General features: G+C 40.8%; 1 protein-coding gene across 1 annotated transcript in view; it reads left to right on the top strand.

The window, feature by feature from the left end:
• Positions 1-17,129, top strand: part of LOC106927604 (leucine-rich repeat kinase 1) — a 63,338-nt gene extending 46,209 nt beyond the window's left edge. Inside the window, exons 30-39 of the mRNA XM_015003281.2 lie at positions 798-992; positions 2,836-2,987; positions 4,395-4,512; positions 4,595-4,711; positions 8,493-8,690; positions 8,808-9,022; positions 10,178-10,603; positions 11,184-11,285; positions 14,911-15,090; positions 16,651-17,129. Coding sequence (XP_014858767.2) covers positions 798-992; positions 2,836-2,987; positions 4,395-4,512; positions 4,595-4,711; positions 8,493-8,690; positions 8,808-9,022; positions 10,178-10,603; positions 11,184-11,285; positions 14,911-15,090; positions 16,651-16,666 — 1,719 coding nt within the window. The 3' untranslated portion in view covers positions 16,667-17,129. The remainder of the gene's footprint in view (positions 1-797; positions 993-2,835; positions 2,988-4,394; positions 4,513-4,594; positions 4,712-8,492; positions 8,691-8,807; positions 9,023-10,177; positions 10,604-11,183; positions 11,286-14,910; positions 15,091-16,650) is intronic.
• Positions 17,130-24,237: the final 7,108 nt, after the last annotated feature.

Below are 24,237 nucleotides of genomic sequence, written 5' to 3'. Positions count from 1 at the left end.
TCCTAAAATAGGCCATTCATTGAAGGTGCGCCTTATAATCCGGTGCGCCTTATAGTGCGGAAAATACGGTAGTTATGCCAAGCTGCTGGTCTTATTGTTCTGTAGTGCTTGAATGGACAAATCATTCAGATTTTCAGTCTCTATAGCTGGTAGAAACAAACTGCAATGAACTTCTGCTAAAGATGCTTTATTAAACATGAATTATAGGCTGGGGGTCTATACATGTACCACACACTGTTCAGATTTTTATTTGCATGAAAATAATTTTTAATAATGGGATCATACATTATTTCACAGAAATTGAAAACATTATGTTGGTCTATCTATCACAAGAAATCCCTGTACAACACATAATGATATTCACATATTTTTCATACCTGTGGCAGATTTAGGCTTAGTTTTAGCAAAATGTTTCTTCTGATTATTGTTTTGGAGCCCAGACCTAAAGCTCATGCAGAATCGGTGGAGGGAGCTAAACATTGGGGTGATGGTAAGGAGGCCTTTCGACTTGGAGCACATTAATGAATTTGGCTAAACCAATAATATTTTATCTGCTGATTGTTGATAAATCTACATTGTATTTTTTAATGAAAGTAAATGAACAAGGATAAAATATTTGTTCCTCTTTTTGCTTGACTGAAATGATTTTAAATCTAAATCTGCCAGAAGTTTGGATCATTTTTGGGTGGAGTTGTGATATTCTGTTCCTAGAGCCGCTGCAGTTGTTCCTGGGCCTGTGTTTGGACATTTCCACTATAACACTGCTGAATGCTCTCTGCTCTCTCCCGTCCATCCAGGTGGACATGTTCTCCTATGGAATGGTTCTGTATGAGCTGTTATCTGGGCGGAGGCCAGCTCTGGGGAACCACCAGCTCCAGATAGCCAGGAAGCTCTCCAGAGGCATCCGGCCAGTGCTGGGCGGTCTGGAGCAGGTCCAATTCTACAGCCTCCACACCCTGATGACTGAGTGCTGGGACACCAAGCCTGAGAAGGTGAGTCCATCAGCAAAAAGCTGAAGGTTTTTGTCTTGTTGTCTTCATAGATCCTGTGATGTCACATCATATTACTGACATGTCATTTCATGGACACACCAGGCCATTTATAAAATAAATACAAGGTTGGGGTTCATATCTAGACAGTTTCTGAATTTGTTACGTAATGCTGCAGTACGTAACTTTGATTAAAAATCATGTTTTATACATATTTGTTAAAATTGTCACTATGATGTGACAGTTTGATATGAGAAAATCTATGAAAAAAAAAATCAAGCAAATCTAGCTCCTACTCCCATCTGCATAAATAGACCGCTCAATCAGAAACAACCAACCAGAGCCAGGAGACGGGTTTTAGCGCTGTCAATCTTCCTCATATACACACTGCTCACATCCTCCCCCTTGCTCTCTGCTACGCTGCAGCTGGTTCTACACAACTGGAGCTTCCCACAAATGCTAAGGCTAATTAGCATGCTCAATGAAGATGGTAGATAAGCGATTTTCCTGGAATGGTAAATTGTTTCTCTGCCATTAGCACATTGAGCAGCAAGTACATGAGGATGATTGACAACACTAAGCCCCTCATCCTGGCTCTCATTGGTTGCTTTGGACTGAGCATCTGGCAGCTGGACCACAGGGAGAAAGCAGAGGAGCCTCATTTTTTCACTGATTCTGTCTCATATTCTACTGTCACAAATAGTGACAGTTTTAACAAACATGTAATTTTATTTATTTATTTTTTTTTCAGAAAAGTTACTTATTTTGGCTTTAAGGAGCATGCCATGTTTTATTAAAGTATCACTTTTATTTTATCCTCATTTTCTGGTGTTTGATTTTTTGGATCATACAGTCTCTATATTACAAACTGAATCCAGATTTTCTTCTCACTCTTTCGCTCTTCAGTTTTATGTGTTGAATTCTCAGCCCCACTTACCCTGCTCCCCTAAACACAAATTCCAACTCTAGCCCACAGCAGACTTGGTAGACCATAACAGAGTGGGACCCCTCTAGTTGCCTGTCAGATCAAGAGACCAGAGAGGAGCTGGCCATGATCAGGACCGGCCGTCTTCAAGAACTTTGTGAACTTTCATAAAACCTACCAACTATGATCCTACAGCACCTCTGTATAAGCTTTAGTTTGACCAAGAAATCTCTTATGCTGGAAGTATTATATTGTTTTTTTCTTCGAAATATAAGATGTCACTATTAAGGTATTTACTGCCCAGCGGTAAACTGTGGTGTAATTATGTAAACTAAAATATCTACATGTGGTGCATGAAAAAATGAGGAAGTAAAGCAGGAAGAGTTCCAAATGTACAATACTTCTGAGGAACTAACACTTAATGTCACTCCCTGCTAATTAGGAGCTGCTTTTATTTTTAATTATAAAACTATAAAAGCTATTAATCATGAGAACCACAATTTTTAGTAAGCATAGAGCCAGATATAGTCAGTTTTTCCAAGGGGAGTATCATGAGAACTTCAGTGTACCAGTCCTCTACTTTAGGACAGTTCCTAGAAGTCCAATATTTGAGAATCATTTTTCTTACACATATAAAAGGATTTCAGTCAGCTTAGCGTTGTCGTTGTTTCTTTTGCTGTCTACTGTAGCTGTGAGAATGCTTGGATGTAAAACAAAACCGTTTGGTCCATGTGTGGGCTGTACCAGGGATGTACAGTACAGTAATTGTGCAAACTATTTTGAAAACAGAGGTTCCTGAAAATATCTCATATATCTTTTATTTTGTTTTTATCCTATAAAGCATTCATGGGTGTTCTGAAGGCACCAACAGATAAAATGCATAAATTAATATGTTCAACCATATTGCGTGTGTGTGTTTAGAGGCCAGTGGCACTGCGGTGTGTGAGACAGATGGAGGAGCCCAGCTTCCCCTGCCTTAGGTATCTGTTGTCCTGCGGCAGCCAGTCGCAGCTCTTCTTGTCCCAGCTGCAGGGATGCAGCGCTGTCTTCTGGCACGGAGACAATGAGGACAGGTTTGTCTCCGTTTAGATGTCTCCTCTTCACTGCTCTGGAAATCAAATGTTCACTCCATGCTTTTAATCAAGCAAAGCTTGATTAAAAGAACATTGTGATACCAAACTCTCAAAAATATTGGCCTTGTACTGAGACTTCTAACCTGACAACAATATTATCATGAAATGACTGTTATTTTAATTTAATCCTTATATTTTAAATACTGACCCAACAGTGAGCATGGCATGACTGAAGCCAAACACACTCATTACATTTTATTCCCTCATTTAACAGATAGAGACAGCAACATGATGAGATTTACCAACAAATTAATCGTTCTATTGACTACACTGGAAAGTATATCCATGTACATATATGGTCAAAGGTTTTGGCTGCAGAACAAACTGTTTTTGGCTTCTAGTAAGGGTTCACGGATTGGTCGGCACATTTCCGTAGTTTTGGGAGATCAGAGATCAGTCGATACTTCAATGAGAAACCAATCTTATCTTCCTCCAAAAAGCTCTGACAGTCAGCCGCTGTCCCCTCCTGCTCTGCCTTACAGAGGGCCGCCTGACAGAGCCGCCCTCCAGGTCACATCTGAACATATGTGGCTAACAAAAGTCCTCTCACTGTTTCCAACTTAGCAATTTTGTTGCTTTTCTTAGCAACTTTTTTATTTTCAAAACAGCAACTGGCGACAAACTTCTTTCTGTGTTATTGGAGAGCAATGCTCTGAACTCTGTCTTTATGTTAGAGAGCAGTTAAAAAATTAGTTTGCATTTTTTCACAGGTATTGCTCAGGTTTGACAGTATCTGCAGGTCAGGCTTTTAAAGTTTGGTGAGCCAGAAGATGTTTAACACAATTTACACTGAAGAACATCCAATAAGCTTAAAATACATGAAATTCCTGTAAAGAGGGAACATTTCCCATAATGACTGTTTTTTTATCAGAACATTTTTTTTGTCTCACTTGGTGGATAAAATACTGACTGATATTCATTGTGAAAAATTTGTTTTCTTGGCTGCTATTGAGAATTTAAAATGTGCAATGAAAGCAGCTTTATGTCCACATGTAATTGTCTGTTGTCCCCTCACTATCATCATCCTGGATAAAGAAAGGAGTAAAAACTAGATTGTTGTCTACTATCTGTAACCTCAAGTAGGTTCATTCTGAGCTGCTGGAACTCCACAGTGTGATCAGTCTGGTTCCTCACTACAGACTCAAGTTGACTGGGCAAGTCTTTATTTTGGGGCAGAAAACCTTTGCAGTCTCTCAATAAGCTGCAGTGTTTTGCTAGTTCTAGGAGTGTGTGTGCACCAAACACACAGCTGGTCCCAACGTGTTGAATGGATCAAACTCTGGATTATATTTGGTGCTTCTGATTGTTTGGTCTTACATTCTTGATGGTTTCCCATGCATTGTGCAGAAACTACAGTGTGGTGAATGTGGAGAAGGGCCAGGTGGATGTAAAGAGGATGTGTTGTCCTGGCAACAGGATCAGCTGCCAGATGAAAATGCAAAATTCTCTATGGATAGCTACTGAGGTATGAACAATAATAACATAATGTGTTTTGGAGTTTAATCAATGTAGGGTTTGGGCTGACTCTTTCTGTTCTTATCTGAAAGGAGCAGGAGGTGTTTGTTTACAGCCTGAAGGACATGTGTCCCCTCAGTCAGCCTCAGAAACGCCTGTCCTGTCCAGCTGTGGTCACCTGTCTGTTCCACGTTCCAGCTGCAGAGCAAGTCAGTTCCAAAGGCAGCAGACACAAACACACTCAAATACACACAAACGCACACAAATACACAGCTCATCTGTGTTCCTCTTAGCTGGCCCAAACATGTTGGCCAAATGGCCCATAATAAGCAAACCAGTGGTCTCCAACCAGCGGCTCCAGAGCCACAAGTGGACACACCACAGTGATTCAGATGACCTTGGCTAAAAATTATAAAGAACCAGTTTCTGACATATTTTATATATAGATATCATAAAAATGTAACAGTTTAAGTAGTTCTTCAGATGCATTTGGTTTTACTGGAAATCTTTCTTAGAGCAAGTTTTTTTTCTCCACTAATATCAAAATACCATGGAAGAAAATATATCCACCCTATTTTTGCAAAAAAAAAAAAAAAGTTTTTCTTCCTTTCCTTGCATAAGCAGAGGAAGCTTTGGAGCTTCTTACTGCCATAAGATACTAACATGAGACTCTAGAAGTAGTAAACTCTTTCCAAGCTGGAGGTTTGCCCTCTGAAGAGACCAGAATTGCACATTGGCCACCTGGATGTATTTTTAGTCAATAAACCATTACTGTACAACCTGCCTGGTTTTTAAGACAACAAAACAGGAAAAACAAACAACAACAAACAAAAAAACGCAAATTAGCCACGTTTTCATCTACTGGTTAGAACAGAATCAACCAGGCCAGAAAATCATAATTTGTAAACCTCTACTTCCTAAACAATCAGGAAGTAGAGGTTGAGGACACTTGAAAACAACAGAGTCTTTCCCTCCAAATTGAAGGTTTACAGTCAGACATTTTTCAGAGATGAAAAATGTCTGACTGTAAGGCATAATGTCTATACCTTACCAGGTCTGTGCCTGATGAGGCATATACCCAGCAGTGTATGTGAAAGTTTGCTACAGCAGAACTTATTTGGCTGATATGTTTTCATCTCTCCTTTGGTGCATTAACTCTTTATTGGAAAAACTAAAAACTACCTCAGCTAGCATAAAAATGGTTTTGTGAAATCTAGGATGTTTGAATTTTATTTTGAAGTTAATCATTTCCATCAAACTTTCCTAATGCAATACTTCAAAATAGGGCTGTTGTAAACGAATATTTTAGTAATCGAGTAATCTATCGATTATTCTTACGATTAATCGAGTAATCGGATAAAAAAATTATAAAATGAAATATTGGTAAATCTGGCATAATACCGGTGTTACTATCAGATATCAATATCAGTCCAATTTTTCATATTTGAGCATCCGTAACAGTTGCTTTTTTGTAGTTTAGAAAACTAACCTGTAACAATAATAGCTCACTTTCTAAGTTAACCAGAAGAAAAGTTATAGAAAAATCTGAAATTATATTGAATTTAATAACAAAGAGGCAGGCTCACAAATATGCTTATAAAAAAATGTCTACAATCCAGCTTTTAGTTTATGTATTCATCTTCAGTGAGTTTAATAGATTAATTAAACACACCTTGCCACCTAACCTGTCACGCTTTGGGTTTGAAAATACGGGAAATGCCGCCTGGAGTGGGAGGAGAGGGCGAATGAACGAACGTAAGATGGGGTGGAGGGGAGGAAATAGACCAGCGGACTGACGAACCGTTAGACCGGGGGACGAACACGGGGGGAAGCAATACGGGATATTTACGACACCTTCACTGGTCACACTCAGAAACTCATCTACCAGCCATGTACGATGCGCTCCGCCACCCGTTTCTTCAGACCGGGATATGAAATTTATTGTGCGGTTCGTCGGTAAAGCTACATTTACACGGTAAGCATCAGCTACTCAGCCGCCCGCCCTGTTCAGGCTATCCGCTCACCTCAGCGCTCTTCCCGCCGTTCGCTTTCAACCAGCAGCCCCGGAGGAGAAATGCTGCCGTACTCCAGGCATTCCCCCAGTCATTTTAAGGATGCTTATTGGTTCCCCAAAAAACGATAAAAAGTCGGGCATTATCATCAATCAATAAAATCCCCACGGGCCAATCTTGAAGATTGGACTTTATGCCGCTGAGACTTAGCTTTTGTCAACAACTCAGAGGCGGAAGTGAGAGCTCCGCGCAACGCAAATGAAGTCCCGGCCGGAACACGGTGCGCTAACTAATACAACATAAATTAACGAAGCTTCGAGGCAGGTAAATTTTCCTCGAGGAATTTTAGTAATCGAGGTACTCGAATCATTCGAGGAATCGTTTCAGCCCTACTTCAAAATGCACATTTAAAAAAGTTAATGGAAACATTCCTTTTGACAAAACTGTTTAAATGGCAAAAGAAAAGAAACTGCTGCATTACCCTGTCTGTGCTGAGGCGATGATAACAGGACACAACATCCGAACACCCACAGGCGGTCTGTCCTGGTTCTCATGCAGAAGCTCTGTTCATGAAAAACTCTCCTGGATGTTCATACTTATTTTATATATAAGACTTTCTGACATTAATGAATTAGAGCTCCAAAGGACAGGAAGGAGAGCTTTGCTGCCAAAGATAGTAAACATAAACCCACTATTATGAACAATGAGTTGGTTACACTTTACTGCTGACTTTGGATCAGAATGTAACCAAAGTGAAACAATCTGTTGTTCACCATGAGTGCTTGATGTTGAATGTTGTGTGCACTACGATATATGTTCCTGTCTGACATAAATAAAGTGAATGCCCTAAATACCCAACTGATCAGAATACCTTAGCACCTCCCACCTTCCTTAAGGGGTCAGAGTAATGTCGTGCACACATACACACGCACACCACCACCTCCTTCTCATACCTTTATGGGTTTGTATTCTGGTTTGGCCCAGGCTCATACATTTGACACAACAGATGTGAAACCAAACAGCAAAGTTCCTGATCCTAATTTATTTTTTTAGACTATTTAGTGAGACTATTAAAACCTTATTATGATGTGATTATAAGAAACATATCGCTTTAATATTGCGAACAGATCTGCTTTTTCCCATTGCTAAATATTCACCAAATCAACCTGCATACTTACAAGCTCTAATATGGCGGTCTGCCTAATTATCCTAAATGTGTGCTGGTTATGCAGAGCAGTATTTACCTTCTTGGATGTTTTATCCTTTCGTTACATTTACAAATAAACGTTAATGAACAAAATGTGGCTTTTTGACAATTACTGTAAAAAAACAAACCATTAATGTTAAATAGAAACTTGATGATATAGATTTGACTCTACTCGGTTTGGCTGCAACTTATTTAAATTCTCTTCGACAACAATCGATTACTGACCGTTGTTTACGCTCCACAACATTTTTCTCTTGCATGGTCCACGTGTTCAAACAGAAAAAGGGAAGCAATTATTCAGTGTTGTGACTCCTACAGCATGGAATCAGCTCCAGTCTGAACTAAAATATTGAATCTTATTTCATTGGAATTTTTTCAAGCGGTTCTTAAAAACACCCAACGTGATTGTATTAATTAATGTCATTGCTTTTAATCTGTTTTGCAATTTGTTTTAAACTTATATATTTGTTTTAATTTTCTTACTTTTGTGTAACCAGGACATTGTGTGCTGCTGGTTAAATAAGTGAAGAAATGGGAAGGAAAGAAACTGATTTCTGCAAAATAATGAGAATTAAATCAAAATATTTAACATAAACTATGTGGTTCCATAAATATCCACCCCTTTAAGTTGATTGACAAAACAAAACAAAACAGGAAGATAACACAGGAATAACAAATTTAAAAATGATGTACTTCCCTAAAAGTACTAGACAATGTGCATGAATATATTTCCTAATATGGTAAACGGAGATGTTTTCCTTCTCTACCCAGAGCCTGGCCAAAGTGTTTGCTGGGATGTCTGACGGTTTGGTGGCTGTCTACACCTTGGTGGACGACCTTCCTCTGGATGGAGAGATGTACCTTTGTTCACACACCTTAAACAAGACCGTATTTGGCCTGAAGGACTCTGACCCGAGGCAGAGGCCCTACCCCGTCCGGAGCATGGCTCTGCTCAGTAGCGGCTCTCAGGTGACCATGAAGCCACATTTTCCCTCTTCATCATGGTTCAGATCCTAGAGCTCATCATATAGTTTGTGTTTTCCACTCCTGGAGTTAAACTGATAGTTTCTTGTGTGTGTTTTCCAGCTCTGGTTCTCTAACGGCCCAGGCCTGCTGGTCATTGACACCAGCAGTCTCCAGGCAGTGCGAAGGCTGGAACCGTACAAGGCTCCATCGTCCATAGTGAGCATGACCACTAGCTTCAGTCTGTGTGGAGAGGAAGCTCTGTGGACGCTGGATGACCATAGCAACACGCTCAAGCTGTACTACGCCGCCTCATATGAGCTGTGTGCCACCTACTGGTAGGTGTTAATCAACCCATTTGGGTCACAGAGGCAGCAACCAGTGGTCAACAAAATGTCCTTATAAGCTACATTAATCTAAGCAGACGGTCAACTTTTGATGGTCATTTCTTGCTGAAATAGACTCTTGGAATTTACTTTGGAGTTCTGTTTTTTGTGAATTCAGACTCTGTTGGGTTTTCATTTTCTCATTTACAGTTTAAGATAACTATTATAAGCATACAGCACATCATAAATATCTGAAATTATGCTAAAATGAAACATAATTACATAAAACAACCTCTTCAGAAATTATAAGTAATTTTTAATGAGTTATGGTTGGAATGGCTCACATGTCAATAAATCACAAGATTCTGTCCTGATTACATTAACTGCCAGATAAGCCCAGAAACTATACGCTAGAGGTTTATCCATATGAAAATCTGGGTCCATTTTGATATGCAACATTTATAATGCTGATAACTGATATTTATTGATATTATAGAGATGATGGGTATTACACTACCATTTCAACATCTTCAGAAGAAAAACGACCACACCGCTGACTTCACCACCGCTTCCCTGCTTCAGTTAAACTCCCACAATCCTGTGCTGCATCATTGTCACATGATCAAACGTTACATGACCAACCTCCTCCAGAAACCAACAGCAACAAGATGGAAATACATATTGGTTGTTAATATAGGCCCATTTTTATCAGCTTGATAATGATATGTTAAAAAGTAACTAATATCAGACCAATACCGATGTTGGTGTCGATATATCATGGAACACCTGCTACTTTTGAAAATTAGTATCATTGTCCGCTTCTTGGATTGACATTTACCAGAGGAGTAAAGCTATGTTAAAAATGTTTGTCTTCATTGTGTTAATTCTCTGTTCAGCTACTGTTTAGTTAGGAATGTAACAAAGTTCTGCTCTCATTTGGATTAAGAGATCCATTTAAAGACAGTTAACATATTTAAAGCTAAAAACTGTCTGCTGCATTATACAGGAAATGATAGTGAAACATGTTCCACTGTCAGATTTATTCTCCAGTAGAGGTGTAGAGCCTCCAGTTTATCAGGGGTATTATTGATCATGATTGTAGCACTCATCTCTATGTTGAAACATAATAGAGTTTTGTTTTGATTGCTTTTTTTTTCCTACTTTGAGCTGTGGAGACAGAAACCCCTTACGGGACGTGTTTGCCGTGCAGCGTCCTGCTGGGATGGCCGCGGCGGCAGGTGATGACATCAACACTACGGACCAGAATGGGAAGCTGGAATGGTCTAACGGAGATGTGACGCTGATTTTTAGTGAGGAGGCAGGCACACAAATCATCCAGCACCAGGATTCTGTGACAGACTACTGCTCCCTGTCGTCTACCTGCTCTCTGGAACCGCCACAGTCAAACTGTCTGAGCGCCACAGACTGCAGTTCACTGAAGAGTAGAAGCTGTTCACCGTTGGCCCAGAACCTGCAGGCCCAACAGGAATCCATAACTACTAACCTAGACTCTGCAGAGGAAATAAACTCTGTAGTCCCTGAACTGCAGGCTTTTAATCTGCTGCCAGTGAATGGGACAGTGTGGATCCCCAGGTAAGAACGGTTCACACACCTGGAGGCCTTGTGATGCGTCTGATCCAGCTGAGAGGAAAACTGTTTCTATGACCTTCACTTTTCTAAACGTTAAATATAAAATTAAACACATAGCATAGATCTTTCCACTATTAGCTACACTACAAAAAAAACAAAATCTTGCCAATTATTTTTGTTCTAGTTTCTAGTGCAAATATCTTAGTAAACGTCAAATAAAACAAAAAAAATTTTTTTTTAAATTACAAGTAATTTTTCAGCAACATATAGAGGCCTGTTTTAAGTAAATAATTCCTTAATATTGATGAAAAACTACTACTTCCATTGGCAGATTAATTCACTTATACAAATGTTATAAGTATAATAACAATACTAATCTGCCAATGGAACAAGTAGTTCTTCAAGATATAGAAAACAAATTGTCTTCGGTTTCTCCCTTTCTTCCTGGCTTGCTAGTGACTGTCTGCTGCAGGGAGACAGTTGGTACTTCTATGAAAGAAGCAGAAAATTTCAACATTCAACTTTGGAAAGAAACTGAATTGTTCTGCAATCTAACCCGATGCTGAATGTGTGTGTTTGACAGGCGTGGAGGTGATTTGATAATCATTGAAATCCAGTCCTGTGGAAATCAACTCAGGGGACGTGTCTCTGCTGTCCTCAGTCCACCAGGACTGTCCTCTCTGGGGTGAGTTATTCAGCTATTGTCCCTTCCTGCAGGAATGAGGGTGTTCTGGTGGGTCGGTTCCATCGCTGTGGAGAAAAACTCTGCAGCAGTAATTAGGCATGGTGAACGGCAAGCACCTCAGAGTCCTCTGGACCTCCAGGGTGGGCTTTGGTGGTGGTACTGAAGGAACATGCTGAAATCTCTGAATGTTTGCGTTTTTCTAGCAATTTATTTTCACTTTTTTTTCTTTGTTATTTCAGGATAATGTCTGCTCCTTAATTTTGCAGTTTCAGAGGACAGCTCACTGCCAGGTCCAGTTAGTTTAGGAGCAGATCTGCATTTTGAATCAGATGGCATCAAAAATGAATTTAATTACATGTTTAGAAACTATAAGAATTTCCATAATAGAGCTGAACAATTCACTGTTTTGTTTTGATGCCTAAAGGAGTTTTCTCTGCAGGTTCATGGTTCCCTGTGTGTTTACAGTGACTCAAAACAATCTGTCGGTGGGGGATGGGAGTTGAAGGGGGGGATCATACTTTGAAGCTGTGTTTCATAGAAACATTTCTGACCACCTCCTCTGCAGTGATCCTCCCTGGGGTTCCCATGGTCTAAGGGTATGGGGGTTAGGAGGAGGGGGGATTGGATGTCCGCAGCTCCTCACAGCTGCTATTGAACATTCCTATGTAGAAACCTTCTATTAACTAACACACACACACACACACACACACGCATGTTTGTCTGGCTATCTTTGTGGGGACTTTCCATTTACTTCCATTCATTTCTACAGCCTAAAACTTACCTTTACCCTTTTCCTAACCCTAACCATCACATACCTAACCCTAACCAAAACTCAATTCACACCTTAGCCCCAACTCTGACCCCTGACCCAAAAACTGAGTTTCCCCTTGTGGGGACCAGGCTTCGGTCCCCACAAGGAGCAGTTGGTCCCCACAACGTAGTATGTGTCAGGAAAATAGTCCCCACAAGGTATTACAAACAAACGCGCACACACACACACACACACATGCACACAGGTGTTTACAGATGCACTCTATGCTGAGCTGTGGTTGCCACTAAATACATCTGGTGTTAATCAGTTGCATGGCTCTTCAGTGTCGTTGCTGTTATACAGGTGCTGGTCATAAAATTAGAATATTGTGATAAAGTTCATTATTTTCCATAATGTCATGATAAAAATTAAATTGTCATATATTTTAGATTCATTGCACACCAACTGAAATATTTCAGGTCTTTTATTGTTTTAATTTTGATGATTTTGGCAAACAGCTCATGAAAACCCAAAATCCCCGTCTCAAAAAATTAGAATATTATGAAAAGGTTCTCTGAACGAGCAATAAAAATAATCATCTGAATCAACAAAGTAACTCTAAACACCTGAAAAAGATTCCTGAGGCCTTTAAAAACTCCCAGCCTGGTTCATTACTCAAAACCGCAATCATGGGTCAGATTGCTGACCTGACTGCTGTCCAGAAGGCCATCACTGACATCCTCAAGCAAGAGGGTGAGAAACGGAAAGAAATTTCTGAACGAATCGGCTGTTTGCAGAGTGTTATATCAAGGCACCTCAGTGGGAAGTCAGTAGGAAGGAAAAAGTGTGGCAGAAATCGCTGCACAACGAGAAGAGGTGACCGGACCCTGAGGAAGATTGTGGAGAAGGGCCGATTCCAGACCTTGGGGGAAGCAGTGGACTGAGCCTGGAGTAGAAACATCCAGAGTCACTGTGCACAGGCGTGTGCAGGAAATGGGCTACAGGTGCCGCATTCCCCAGGTCAAAGGTCAAGCCACTTTTGAACAAGAAACAGCGGCAGAAGCGCCTGACCTGGGCTACAGAGAAGCAGCACTTTGGACCACTGTTGTTCAGTGGTCCAAAGTACTTTTTTCGGATGAAAGCAAACTTTGCATGTCATTCGGAAATCAAAGTGCCAGACTCTGGAGGAAGACTGGGGAGAAGGAAATGCCAAAATGCCAGAAGTCCAGTGTCAAGTACCCACAGTCAGTGATGGTCTGGGTGCCATGTCAGCTGCTGGTGTTGGTCCACTGTGTTTTATCAAGGGCAGGATCAATGCAGCAGTTATCAGAAGATTTTGGAGCACTTCATGCTTCCATCTGCTGAAAAGTTTTATGGAGATGAAAATTTAATTTGGTCTGGAATCGGCCCTTCTCCACAATCTTCCTCAGGGTCCGGTCACCTCTTCTCGTTGTGTAGCGTTTTCTGCCACACTTTTTCCTTCCTACTGACTTCCCACTGAGGTGCGTTGATATAACACTCTGCAAACAGCCGATTCGTTCAGAAATTTCTTTCTGTTTCTCACCCTCTTGCTTGAGGATGTCAGTGATGGCCTTCTGGACAGCAGTCAGGTCAGCAGTCTGACCCATGATTGCGGTTTTGAGTAATGAACCAGGCTGGGAGTTTTTAAAGGCCTCAGGAATCTTTTTCAGGTGTTTAGAGTTACTTTGTTGATTCAGATGATTATTTTTATTGCTCGTTCAGAGAACCTTTTCATAATATTCAAATTTTTTGAGACAGGGATTTTGGGTTTTCATGAGCTGTTTGCCAAAATCATCAAAATTAAAACAATAAAAGACCTGAAATATTTCAGTTGGTGTGCAATGAATCTAAAATATATGACAATTTAATTTTTATCATGACATTATGGAAAATAATGAACTTTATCACAATATTCTAATTTTATGACCAGCACCTGTATGTTGTAAATCTGTTGGGCTTCTCTTTGGCTCTTGCTCAACAATACACAAAAAAACAGAAAGGAACTTTTCTGTATTGAAGCTGTAGTACGAAACTTTTATAAACAATATGTTTATAAAAGTTAAACTGTCACCATGCCATCGCAGATAATCTGTGAAAAAAATCAAACTCCTCTACCTCCTTCCTGTGGTCCTACTGCCATCTGCAGTACAACCAGTCAGAGCCAGGAGGAGGGGCTAAATGCTCTCAGTCATGCTTGTGAATGTGCTGCTCACACCCTGCCCCTTGCTCTCCGCAGTGAGAGCTCCGCAGTGTGAGCCTCACAGCTCTGCTGTGAGGCTCTGCCCACATAAGAGCTCAGGCTAGTTAGCTTAGCCACCGATGATGGCGGATAAGCAGTTTTCTGCCATCATGGTGATTTCCTTTTTTTTTTTATACCATTTGCACATCAGTACACTTACATAAGCTGAGGTGGAAACATTTATTTTACAAGACACATGTAAGAATCTGTCTAAAATCAATGTTTCATGTAGCGCCTGCAATACTACTCTTAAATTAAAAGCAGTGTTTCCTGAAGGAAAGCTTAGATTAAAATTATGTTCATAAGAGCTACTATGGGCGTCGCCATGTTGAAATTGCGACTTCTTAACTAGAACGCTGTTATGTGGGGTTCTGACTCCAAACCCAAAATGATGAATGACAGATCAGTCCTGATACTCTCTGCTCATCTTTTAGTGCCTTTAAACCCTGAGAAGCACAAGATCTTCATCCTGTACAAGCACTTGGCTACCATAGGCTGTAAATCTAGTGCACTGATGGCTTTTAAATGAGCTGCCTGTGAGTTTCTGGGAAAGGCAAATGACAGACACGTTCCACCAGCTCCTCACCCCCTTCTATTCCTCTTCCCCACCTCAGGACCCTGGAGGAGGCAGCGCTGGTGGCTAAGGACATGGTTGTATGCGGCTTCCAGCAGAAGGAAAACATGGAGTGGTGCCTGGTAGTCTGGAGGGCCTGGGGCCACCAGGAGCTGGACGTTTTCTACCAGTCCTGGGAGGAGCTGTACCACTCTGAGAGCAGCAGTAGCAGGAGGAGGAGGTAGCTGCTCAGCATGGGGTGGGAGGCACTGAGCAGGACAGACACCTTACCCCCCCCTCCCTCCATATAACTGGAAAAAGAATAACACTGACATTATTGAACAGTCATCGTTTTTATTTTAAGCTAGTTGGATAAATTACTAAAAAAAATTTATTTTTGCTAAATGTCAGAATAATAAGAAATATAATTTGTTATATTCAGATGGTTACATACAACATCATCACTACTCCTTTAACAATTTGGGAAAGCCTCATCTTGATGGCTTCAGAAGCTTCCTGTTGGTTAGTTCTTCATATCTGATATGGATTATTATAAGGTCGAACACTGCCTCCACGTGAGGCTTCATGGGACAATCAGAAAACATGAGATAAGATCCAGGAAGATGCGGTGGGCCTTCCTGATGGATGTATCAGGAAGGCCCTGATTCCATTCCCACCATGCTGTCATGGTGGGAATGTCCACCATGACAGCAGACCAGAAGAAGAAGACAGCTGTTGGCCTCTGTCTGTAGTGCTCCTCACTGCCCCCTATTGGTGAGGCTGCGGTCTTTGCCAGACTAGAAAGGACTAACAGGGGCAGCAGCTCAGGGCCAAAAATATATCTATTTCTTTTCTTTAACAAATACATGTTCAACAAACATTATATTTTATATAAAACTATATTATATATAGTATACAATATTTAATTATCTTAAAATTCTCTAGTATATTTATTTGGGAACAATATGGAGCTGCTGGCTGGGTGACATATTAAAACATACCCACTGATATATAATACAATCTATTAATATATTGTAATTTTGCCATCCATCACCAAATCTGGTTTTAGCCCAGCACCCCACAGCCTGGTGCTTTCTGTCTCACTGAATCAGAACCAAAGCAAAAGACCTGCTGACTGGGTAAAAGTATAACTTTCCCAGTGAAACATGTTCTGTCCAGACATGGAGTGAAAGGTCACTCAGGGAGGAGAAGCCATGCCTCTTACAGAAACAGTAAAGGCAGATTACACTCTGCACATGCACACGGGAACAAAGACCTGAACATCTGGAGGTTTGCCCTGATGACACTAAAAAACAACCATGGATCAGCAAAATGAAAGGGAGGATACCTGAACACCATCCTGTATGATTTATGGCAGCATCATGCTATATGAGTGATTTTCTGCAGGAGGAACTGGTGCACTTTAGTGGACATTGTGGTACAGCTTCCTCTGGTCCCTCAGTGGAGCAGCTGCCATGTTTCAGTGAGCCTCATGCGGCCTGATGTGACAGCGAGGCAAACTGATCCAGACCTGAAACACATTCTACCCAACACACTCTGAGAGCTCAAGAAAATCTCTCATTATTTTGACATTTAGCAAATGGGAATATGTTTGGTAAACATGAAATGTTTAATCTGATTCCATATCTGACAGTCCGGAATAAAAACGTGTGTGTGTTTTAATGTGTATATGTGACCTGAACCAAAGCACATTAGAGGCCATGGAGCAGACCCCGGCCCCCCGTCCGCCTCCAGCTTCTCAGCTCCCTCTGTTTACTCCTCACATATTTCTGTCTACTAGAATCCATCCAAACTGAGATGGTGGAGCTTCACAGGAACATTCTGATCCTCAAACACAGACTGAGCTCTGTCCTGCTGGGTGGGTGGATCCCTCTGACGCTCTGGGAACAAGATCCAGGATCCTCTTTGGACCTGAGCACTGCCAGATGCAGATTCATCTGGACCTGAGGCCGAGGACAGGAGCTGCTCCCTGTCCAGCTGCTGCTCTGTAAACACATCTGGAGGCCGACTGCAGCTCACTCCCAGATATTAGGCAGAAATAAGCAACGAGGTGCAGCAACAGAAAAACAAGCTGTCAGACGCTGCAGCATCTCCAAACATCCCGACACTCTCATACAGTTTGAATTATTGACCAAAGGAGCCAGGAGTTATTCATTTACTAGAACTCTATAATGAAAAATATGCAGATGCTCAACATTGTTATTGTATGAAATTATGTTCAATACATTTTTTGTAAATAAAGTTTCAGTGTTTTTCTCACTTGTTTTGAACCACTTGGTGAGACAGGAATCTTAGAATGACATTCACTCACATCAACCTTTTTTATATTTTAAACTAATAATTTTTTTAAAAGGACCTTAATCCACCAAACAGCAGCTGAGGAAGAAGAACACTGCACCGTTTGGGGAGACGGACAGACAGATGGACGGATTGTAAAACAGCACTTTCAGCTTTGAGCTAAGGAGTAAGATGACTTTAAGTCGTTTCTTATCCTGAAGGTTTCGAGTGTCATTTTAATTTGGCAGAAGCAGAGATGATACATGGAGCTGTGTTAGGAATGTCTGGGATTCCCAGCTGCCCTGTAAACAATCTGCTGTAATAAATAATGGTGATATCTTGTTTTCCTGTGTAAAAATGAGCCAGCGTGTCTTCATGAAGTCCACCATGGACTCCAGATGGGAACAAAGCAGGCTGCTGGCTGAAGAGCTCTGCACAGTTTATCAGTGATGCTCTTATCACTTTCAGATAGTTCTGATGTTCTCTGTATGTGACTGATGTGAGTAAATCCTACCGCTGACTGAGCTGTTCAGGTCAGAACATTCTGACCTCGCTGCCTGAAGTGCAGGGTGGATGGGTGTGTGGGGAGGGGAGCTTGGGAGTCACGTGACCTCCGATAGGTGGACGTAGTTGAAGCTTGTTTTTAGTCAGTCTCTCATCAAACACTAGAAAGCAGTAGAAATACAGCTTTAATAAGAACTACTTCAGGCCGACCTGTATTGATTATTTTTATTTTATAGATTACTTCCTGTTTCTATATAACGCTGCTCCTAATGTGATTCTGCAATAGATTTTTATTTGCAAACATGTTCCTGTAGGGGGCGCCACATACAGACTCCAGTCGGAGTTCTCTCTCTGCCTTTCCTCTTGTCCGGCAGTTACTAATAAATAAAGGCCACTAGTGCCAATAAAACTTAAAAAAGCAAGAAGTTCTTAAAGGGACGGTTCAGGCTTCTCTTGGATTTGTTTAAAATGGATTTCTGTCTTAGAAAAGTCATAACTAATATTCATGGATTTCATTCAGTTTTGTGATGCATGACTTTCTGAAGCAGGAAACTACAGTGTGTTGAAGTGACTCCATGCACTGCTAGACTGAATAACATCAGGGTCACATTATGTCTGTGACTTTTAAACATACTCCAGCCCATTGGTTAGCACTGCTGCTTAGCAACAAGGTCCTTGGTTCAAATCCTGGCCCGTGGACTTTCTTCATATGGCTATTAATTGGTCCCTAAAATTGCTCCTGTAGGGGTGTGTGTGTGTGTGTGTGTGTGTGTGTGTGTGTGTGTGTGTGTGTGTGTGTGTGTGTGTGTGTGTGTGTGTGTGTGTGTGTGCGCGCGCGCGCGCGCGCGACTTGTGAGGTATTCCCTTCTAATCCAGGGATAATAGCTGGAGAATGTTATGGACAACAGATGGAGGCTCCATTCTACTAAAAGATGTTTCATCCATTAAAGATGTGGATTAATGAACTGCGTCTTTGTTGAAATGACCAAATGTTGGTTTGAAGCTTTCAGCTAAAAAGAGTTCAGCTATGTTTGGACTGGAACATTTTGTCTTCCTGGAACTCATCTTCCCAGAATATTAACTGGACATGTTTCCGCTGTGAACCCAGAGGACTGAGGGGCAGCAGAGACAGAAACTCTCTATTAGAAGTCAGGAACATCAGACCGTACATCTGTTCCAATTGATCCCAGTTATTAATCCTCCTAATTCAGATTATTCGAATTTGTTTAAAATGTTTTCTACAGTCATTGACTTGCAGCCTCCACTCCTCCTAGATGAGCATAAAGTGACAACCGCTTACATTGTCATTGACTTTACTGCAATGCCTCATACAGAGCATGCATGTAGCAACAGTGGAGAGGAAAAAACTCCCCTTTAACAGGAAGAAACCTCCAGCAGAACCAGAACCTGGATCAGAATACGCAGTAGGTTAGAGAAGGCAGAGCAGAAACAAACAAAAAAAAAAAACAACAGCAGTGATCCAGAGGAGTGAAAAAGTATCACCTGCAGTCGCTTCTTTTGTGGCTTCATGAAGGAAACAACAAAGCAGAAACTCAGAGTTGGTTTCCATGAACTCAGGATGAAACAGAAAGACTAGCAACTAAAGCTCAGTCAGGGGCTTTTCATTTTGCCAGGTACATCATCTCCAGGATCTAATCTCTAATGACTTAGAGGAAGTTAACACTGAAATATTTCATAAAGTCTGAGAGCCTTAACACGAGCATCAGGATCAGCTATTTGTTTCTTAATCTTAATAATGATTCACATGGATTGTAACTGTTTTGTGGCAAAAGAAAAAAAAAAAGAAAAACATATACTAATTTAAAGATTTATTCCCTCCTTTCTTTTGTTTTGTCCCTCTGCAAAACCTTCTTTAAAAGTCCCAGATGAAATTTCAGGTAAATGAAAAGCTGCATTTTCATGAAATTTTTTTCATTTGGGGTGTTGCAGTGCTGAGTTCACCTTTTTTATATTAAATGAACAGTTTTAGCTGTCCAAATTCATATTTGGTCATAATTCAATAATTTTTTATATTAGTTTTGAAAAGACCGCAAAAATAAATCATACAAGTAAATGTTGGACTGAATCTCAGCAAAACTGTTCAATGTGAGGCTGATGGCAGCTTAGAGATAAAATATCGTTTGGTACCAAATTATATTTTTATATAAATCAGAGCTGATTAAAGTGGTAGGAATCTGACTCTCCATATCCAATGGTTAGAGAGAACATTTCCATCTCATCAATTCTAGCTCTTCTAAAAGTTTTACTTCCCAAGAAACAAAGCAAACAGGAAGTAAATAGATACAATGTCACACCTCTTACTTCCTATTATCTTATACTGCCTTTAATTAGAAGTCAAACACATGAGCGGTGTCCCTGAGCAGAAAACACCAGCACTTCTTCACTGATGTTCAGTCAGTGCTTCTGTCAGGTACACAGTTTGGCTGAAAATGGAAAATACATTCACACATTCTGACAACCTGGTGGCCATGAAAAGACCAGAAGTTTACACACACACCCACAATTTCTCTGAGGACAGAGATCAGGGCTTTGTAACGGCCACAACAGAACGTTGACCTGTTGACCTGTTGACCTGCAGCCTCTCTCTCTCCTGAGGGACATCATCCTTCTGGACTGGTTTGAACTTCCTGGTTGACGTCTTTAGATGTTGCAGTATTTTCCACATAATGTTTTTCCTCATGATGCCATATATTTAATAAAGTGGACCAGTTTCTCAAACAGCAAAACAACCCCACAGCATGACACTACCACCCCCATACTTCACAGTTAGGATGGTACAACAACAGTCATCATGTCCAAATAGTTCCATTTTAGTTTCATCAGATCACAGGACATGTCTCCATAAATGAACAGGACATGGCTCTGTGTCGTAGTGGATATTTGTAAACTATAATCTAGCTTTTCAGGTTCCATTTGCAGTAATGGCCTCCTGCTCTCTTGCCTTTCAGCCCATGTTGCTTTAGAATACGTTTCTCTGTGGATAATGTCTGCCTCACCGGCTTCAGCAGCATTTTTTTTATCTACTGAATATATGTGGTTTCAACTGTAAATGATTTGTAATAGAGAAGGAAAACTAATCTGATGCAGACAAAACAGCAAAACCAGCTCTATTGCTTGTAAATTTCTATTCATTTCCACATTCTCATCACCTCGTCTGCTGACCATCATCACTGATGGATGAAGTTGTTCCTTGTTCAGTTTAACAGCTGTAGCAAATCTTAGGATTTCCTCAGATAAGAGCATAATACTTCATTAATGACTACTTTAGAAAAAAAATGTTTTTGTTCATGATTTTTTTGAACAGTATAGGACAGATTGTGATGCCTGTCAGGATGCGGTGGTTGGAACATCTGAATGTGTTTGAGCCGCAGCAGAGAGGAAAACATTTAATCAGAGTCTCAGTGTTCTTCTCTTTAGACGCCATCATGCTCAGCAGGGTCTGCATCCGTTCTGCAGACCACAGAGATGATCGACCGAATATAAATTTTCAAATCCATAAGCTGATAAATTCACTCAGATTGCATGAAAAGGATCACTGACTAACACTGGTTAGTGAACTGAAGGCTTTTGTGGGACTCAACATGAAGGACCTGACCTGACAGTAACTGAACCCACAGATGAAGCTCAAGTCTGCACATCGGCTGTACAACAGCTGAACGTGGTTCTACAACAATATAATGTAGATGTATTCAGCCGGAACCTACTGTCAGAAAAACAACCACATGATCTCTGTGTCCCTGTTTGAGGGTCACAGAAGTGGACTTCCTGCAGAGCAGAAATCCTCTCTGATCCCTGCTGGTGAGGAACAACATCTCTCTCCCTCAGCTTGAAGCTCTGCTTTAGCTCTTTGGAACATTTGGCTTCCATATTCAGGAAGCAAAGCTCTGCAGTGTCAGGGACAGAGCTTTAAAAAGCAGCATTGAATCTACCAGAACAGACATTATTTACATACTGAAGGTGTTCTGCTGATTTAGATGCACATTTCTAATCAGGCCAGTCTGAATCCTAGGAGCAGCTGTATTGGTAGCATCAGTGTGTTGGAGGAATGTGTTGGTCCTGAAGGTTTAGCAGGATCTTGTCCTGTTACCTGAAGAGCCTCAGCTGCATCATGCTGTGTTCTCTCTCCAGCTGCCAGCAGACGGACTGCTGAATGCTGTCATGCTGCCTGTTCCTCTTTTTTAAAGAAAACTACAAAGAACTCAGAAATCACATGAGGAGTTCTGTAGTCAGTTTCTGTTCCTGAGTTTGTCTTTGAAACGATCAGTGACAAGATTAAACTACCCATCACTCTACTTTCATTTCCCCATTTTATTATCGCTGCACAGACCAGGAATAACTTAGTTTATAAAGTTTTTAAAGTCATAGATTCTACACTGTCATCATTAAAGGTGGAGCCACACTGGAAAAGCTGTCAAGCTTAATTCACTGAGTAAAAAACATTATCTAGGTGAATTCCAATAAGATTCTGTTTATTTTTATAGCACCAATTCTCAACAGGTCATTTCAGTTGATCCTAGTTATCAACTGAGTTAACGCTGCCATCAGCTAATCGTTCTCACTCTCCTGCTATCAACTTTTTACTTTCATAAATATAGAAAATAATCCAACATGTTCATCTGTTTTTGCTCTTTCTTCTCAACCCTCCAGTCAGTCTTGGCAGACTACTGCTAGTTTTCACTGATCCTGGCTCTGGTTCTGCTGGACGTTTCTTCCTGTTAAATGTGCAATTTTCCTCTCCACTGTTGCCCCCTGCTGATCAGGAGGAATGTGTGCTACAAGTCCATGACTCAATAGAACCTAGTACAAAACATTTGTGAAGTGATTCAAGTCATAATACAATTATATTCGATTTACTTTATTTAATGACATGAAACTGTCATTAAACTGTCCTAAAACTACTCAATACTTTTTGAAAGACATTGTTAGCACACAGCCACAGAAGTGTGAAAAGTTTAAGTTCAGTTTAAAAGTGGAATCCCCTCTTTCTGAGTGGAAGTCATCTCTTTCTGTTTCTTTATTTAAGCTTACTTCTGGCTGATGCCATCTTGTCTTCAGGAGGTCCAAATAATTTTCAGTTGTGTTTAAAGGTTTTCAAACCCAGGGAGACTTTCTGACATTTTAGCATTTTCAAAGAAAAATGAACAACATGGAACAAGGTCTGACATAAGTTTTACCTGATAACTTACACAAAGGCTGCAACATGAGGTTAAAATGTCTGCTAACACTAACCATCCATCAGACTTTAATCAAGAAGAGGGAAATTAGGGATCCTGTTGAAAGCAAGGATGTGTTCAAGTTCAGGGTCTGCATCCTTCGAAGGCTGCCTTTGATCACTGTGATGCAACGAAGGCTTTCTAAATTACAAGGCTCCAAGTGAGGTTCACAACTACTTCCTTCATTTCTCTGGATTCGAAGGAGGAGTCTGGTGTATTCTTCTCAGAGATAGAGTGGGAGAGGAGTACAGTTTTAAATGTTAGTATATTGGAATCTGATGGAAAGGAAATTAAAAGCTTGAAGTGGTTTTTGTAGCTCCTTTTTGTGGTCATTAAAGGTTGTGGCACATGCCAACAGGCTCTTTGAAGGACATAGCCCTGGATGTGGACACAAAGAAGAAATAAAGATCCAAAATTCCAGCCACATCTATCAGAATTAAGTATCTTCACTTGATACAGAACTCCATGAAAAACAGTTTGGCTTTTTTTTTTTTTAAGTTGTACAATAACGAGGAACATGAAAAAAGTGAGGTTGATGCTGGAGTCACCAGAAGAAAGGCACCTACTTGGACTATACCAACCAGCAGAGAGAAGCCAGAAACCTGGTGAGAGCAAAGTCAAGCTTTAAGGGTCAACAAGGCCTGTGATGGGAGGCACTATGTTCCTACCGTACATCTCAGAGCTGGAACACAGACAGACAGGGTGAAAATATTCAGCAGTGGAGGATGTTTGTCATGAAGAGTTAGAAGCTTCAGAATCAAAAAATAAATCCTTCACCCAAACAAGATTTCAGGGTGTTGAAGGGGACAATACTACAATTTAAGAACACGAGTATGTCAGTTTTAGTTTGGGTCATGATTTACAATAAATAGTTTTACCAAACTATTAATCATGAGACACTCTAGTATTTGTATTAATCTTTTGAGAAGTGCTTTACAAAACTAAGCTGAATGTTGTCCTGCTCCGTCTCGCCCTCCTTCCAGCCCCGGGTGGCTGGATGAGGTGGGTGGAAATCCCAACATTGGTTCTCTCTTTCTGTAAAGGAAAGAAGCCACCCTGGACCAGCCCTCCCTTAAGCCACGGCCAGACATGATTTACATTTTCATTAAGCGCACAAGGAAACAAATGCTTGAGAGTATCTGCATCTAGAACTTGTTGTGAAATAATTCCAGACTAATAATGATGGAGGAGCCCAGGAATGTCCCCAAGGCTGGATTCCTCTGCAGAAACTGCAGGGACTGCAGCTGCATCATTGTGGGCATGGTTTTCCCACACCACAGCCTCATTAGGCATTCATGGAGCAACGAGTCTGATGACAGTCATGAAAACCTGGGAGACAAGATCAAACAGGC

This window comes from Poecilia mexicana, unplaced genomic scaffold (assembly GCF_051168715.1).
Source record: "Poecilia mexicana isolate PSO_F unplaced genomic scaffold, ASM5116871v1 scaffold_3, whole genome shotgun sequence".
Taxonomy (NCBI): domain Eukaryota; kingdom Metazoa; phylum Chordata; class Actinopteri; order Cyprinodontiformes; family Poeciliidae; genus Poecilia; species Poecilia mexicana.
Note: the sequence above shows the minus strand (reverse complement) of the source record. Positions and strands in the feature narration are given on the sequence as shown.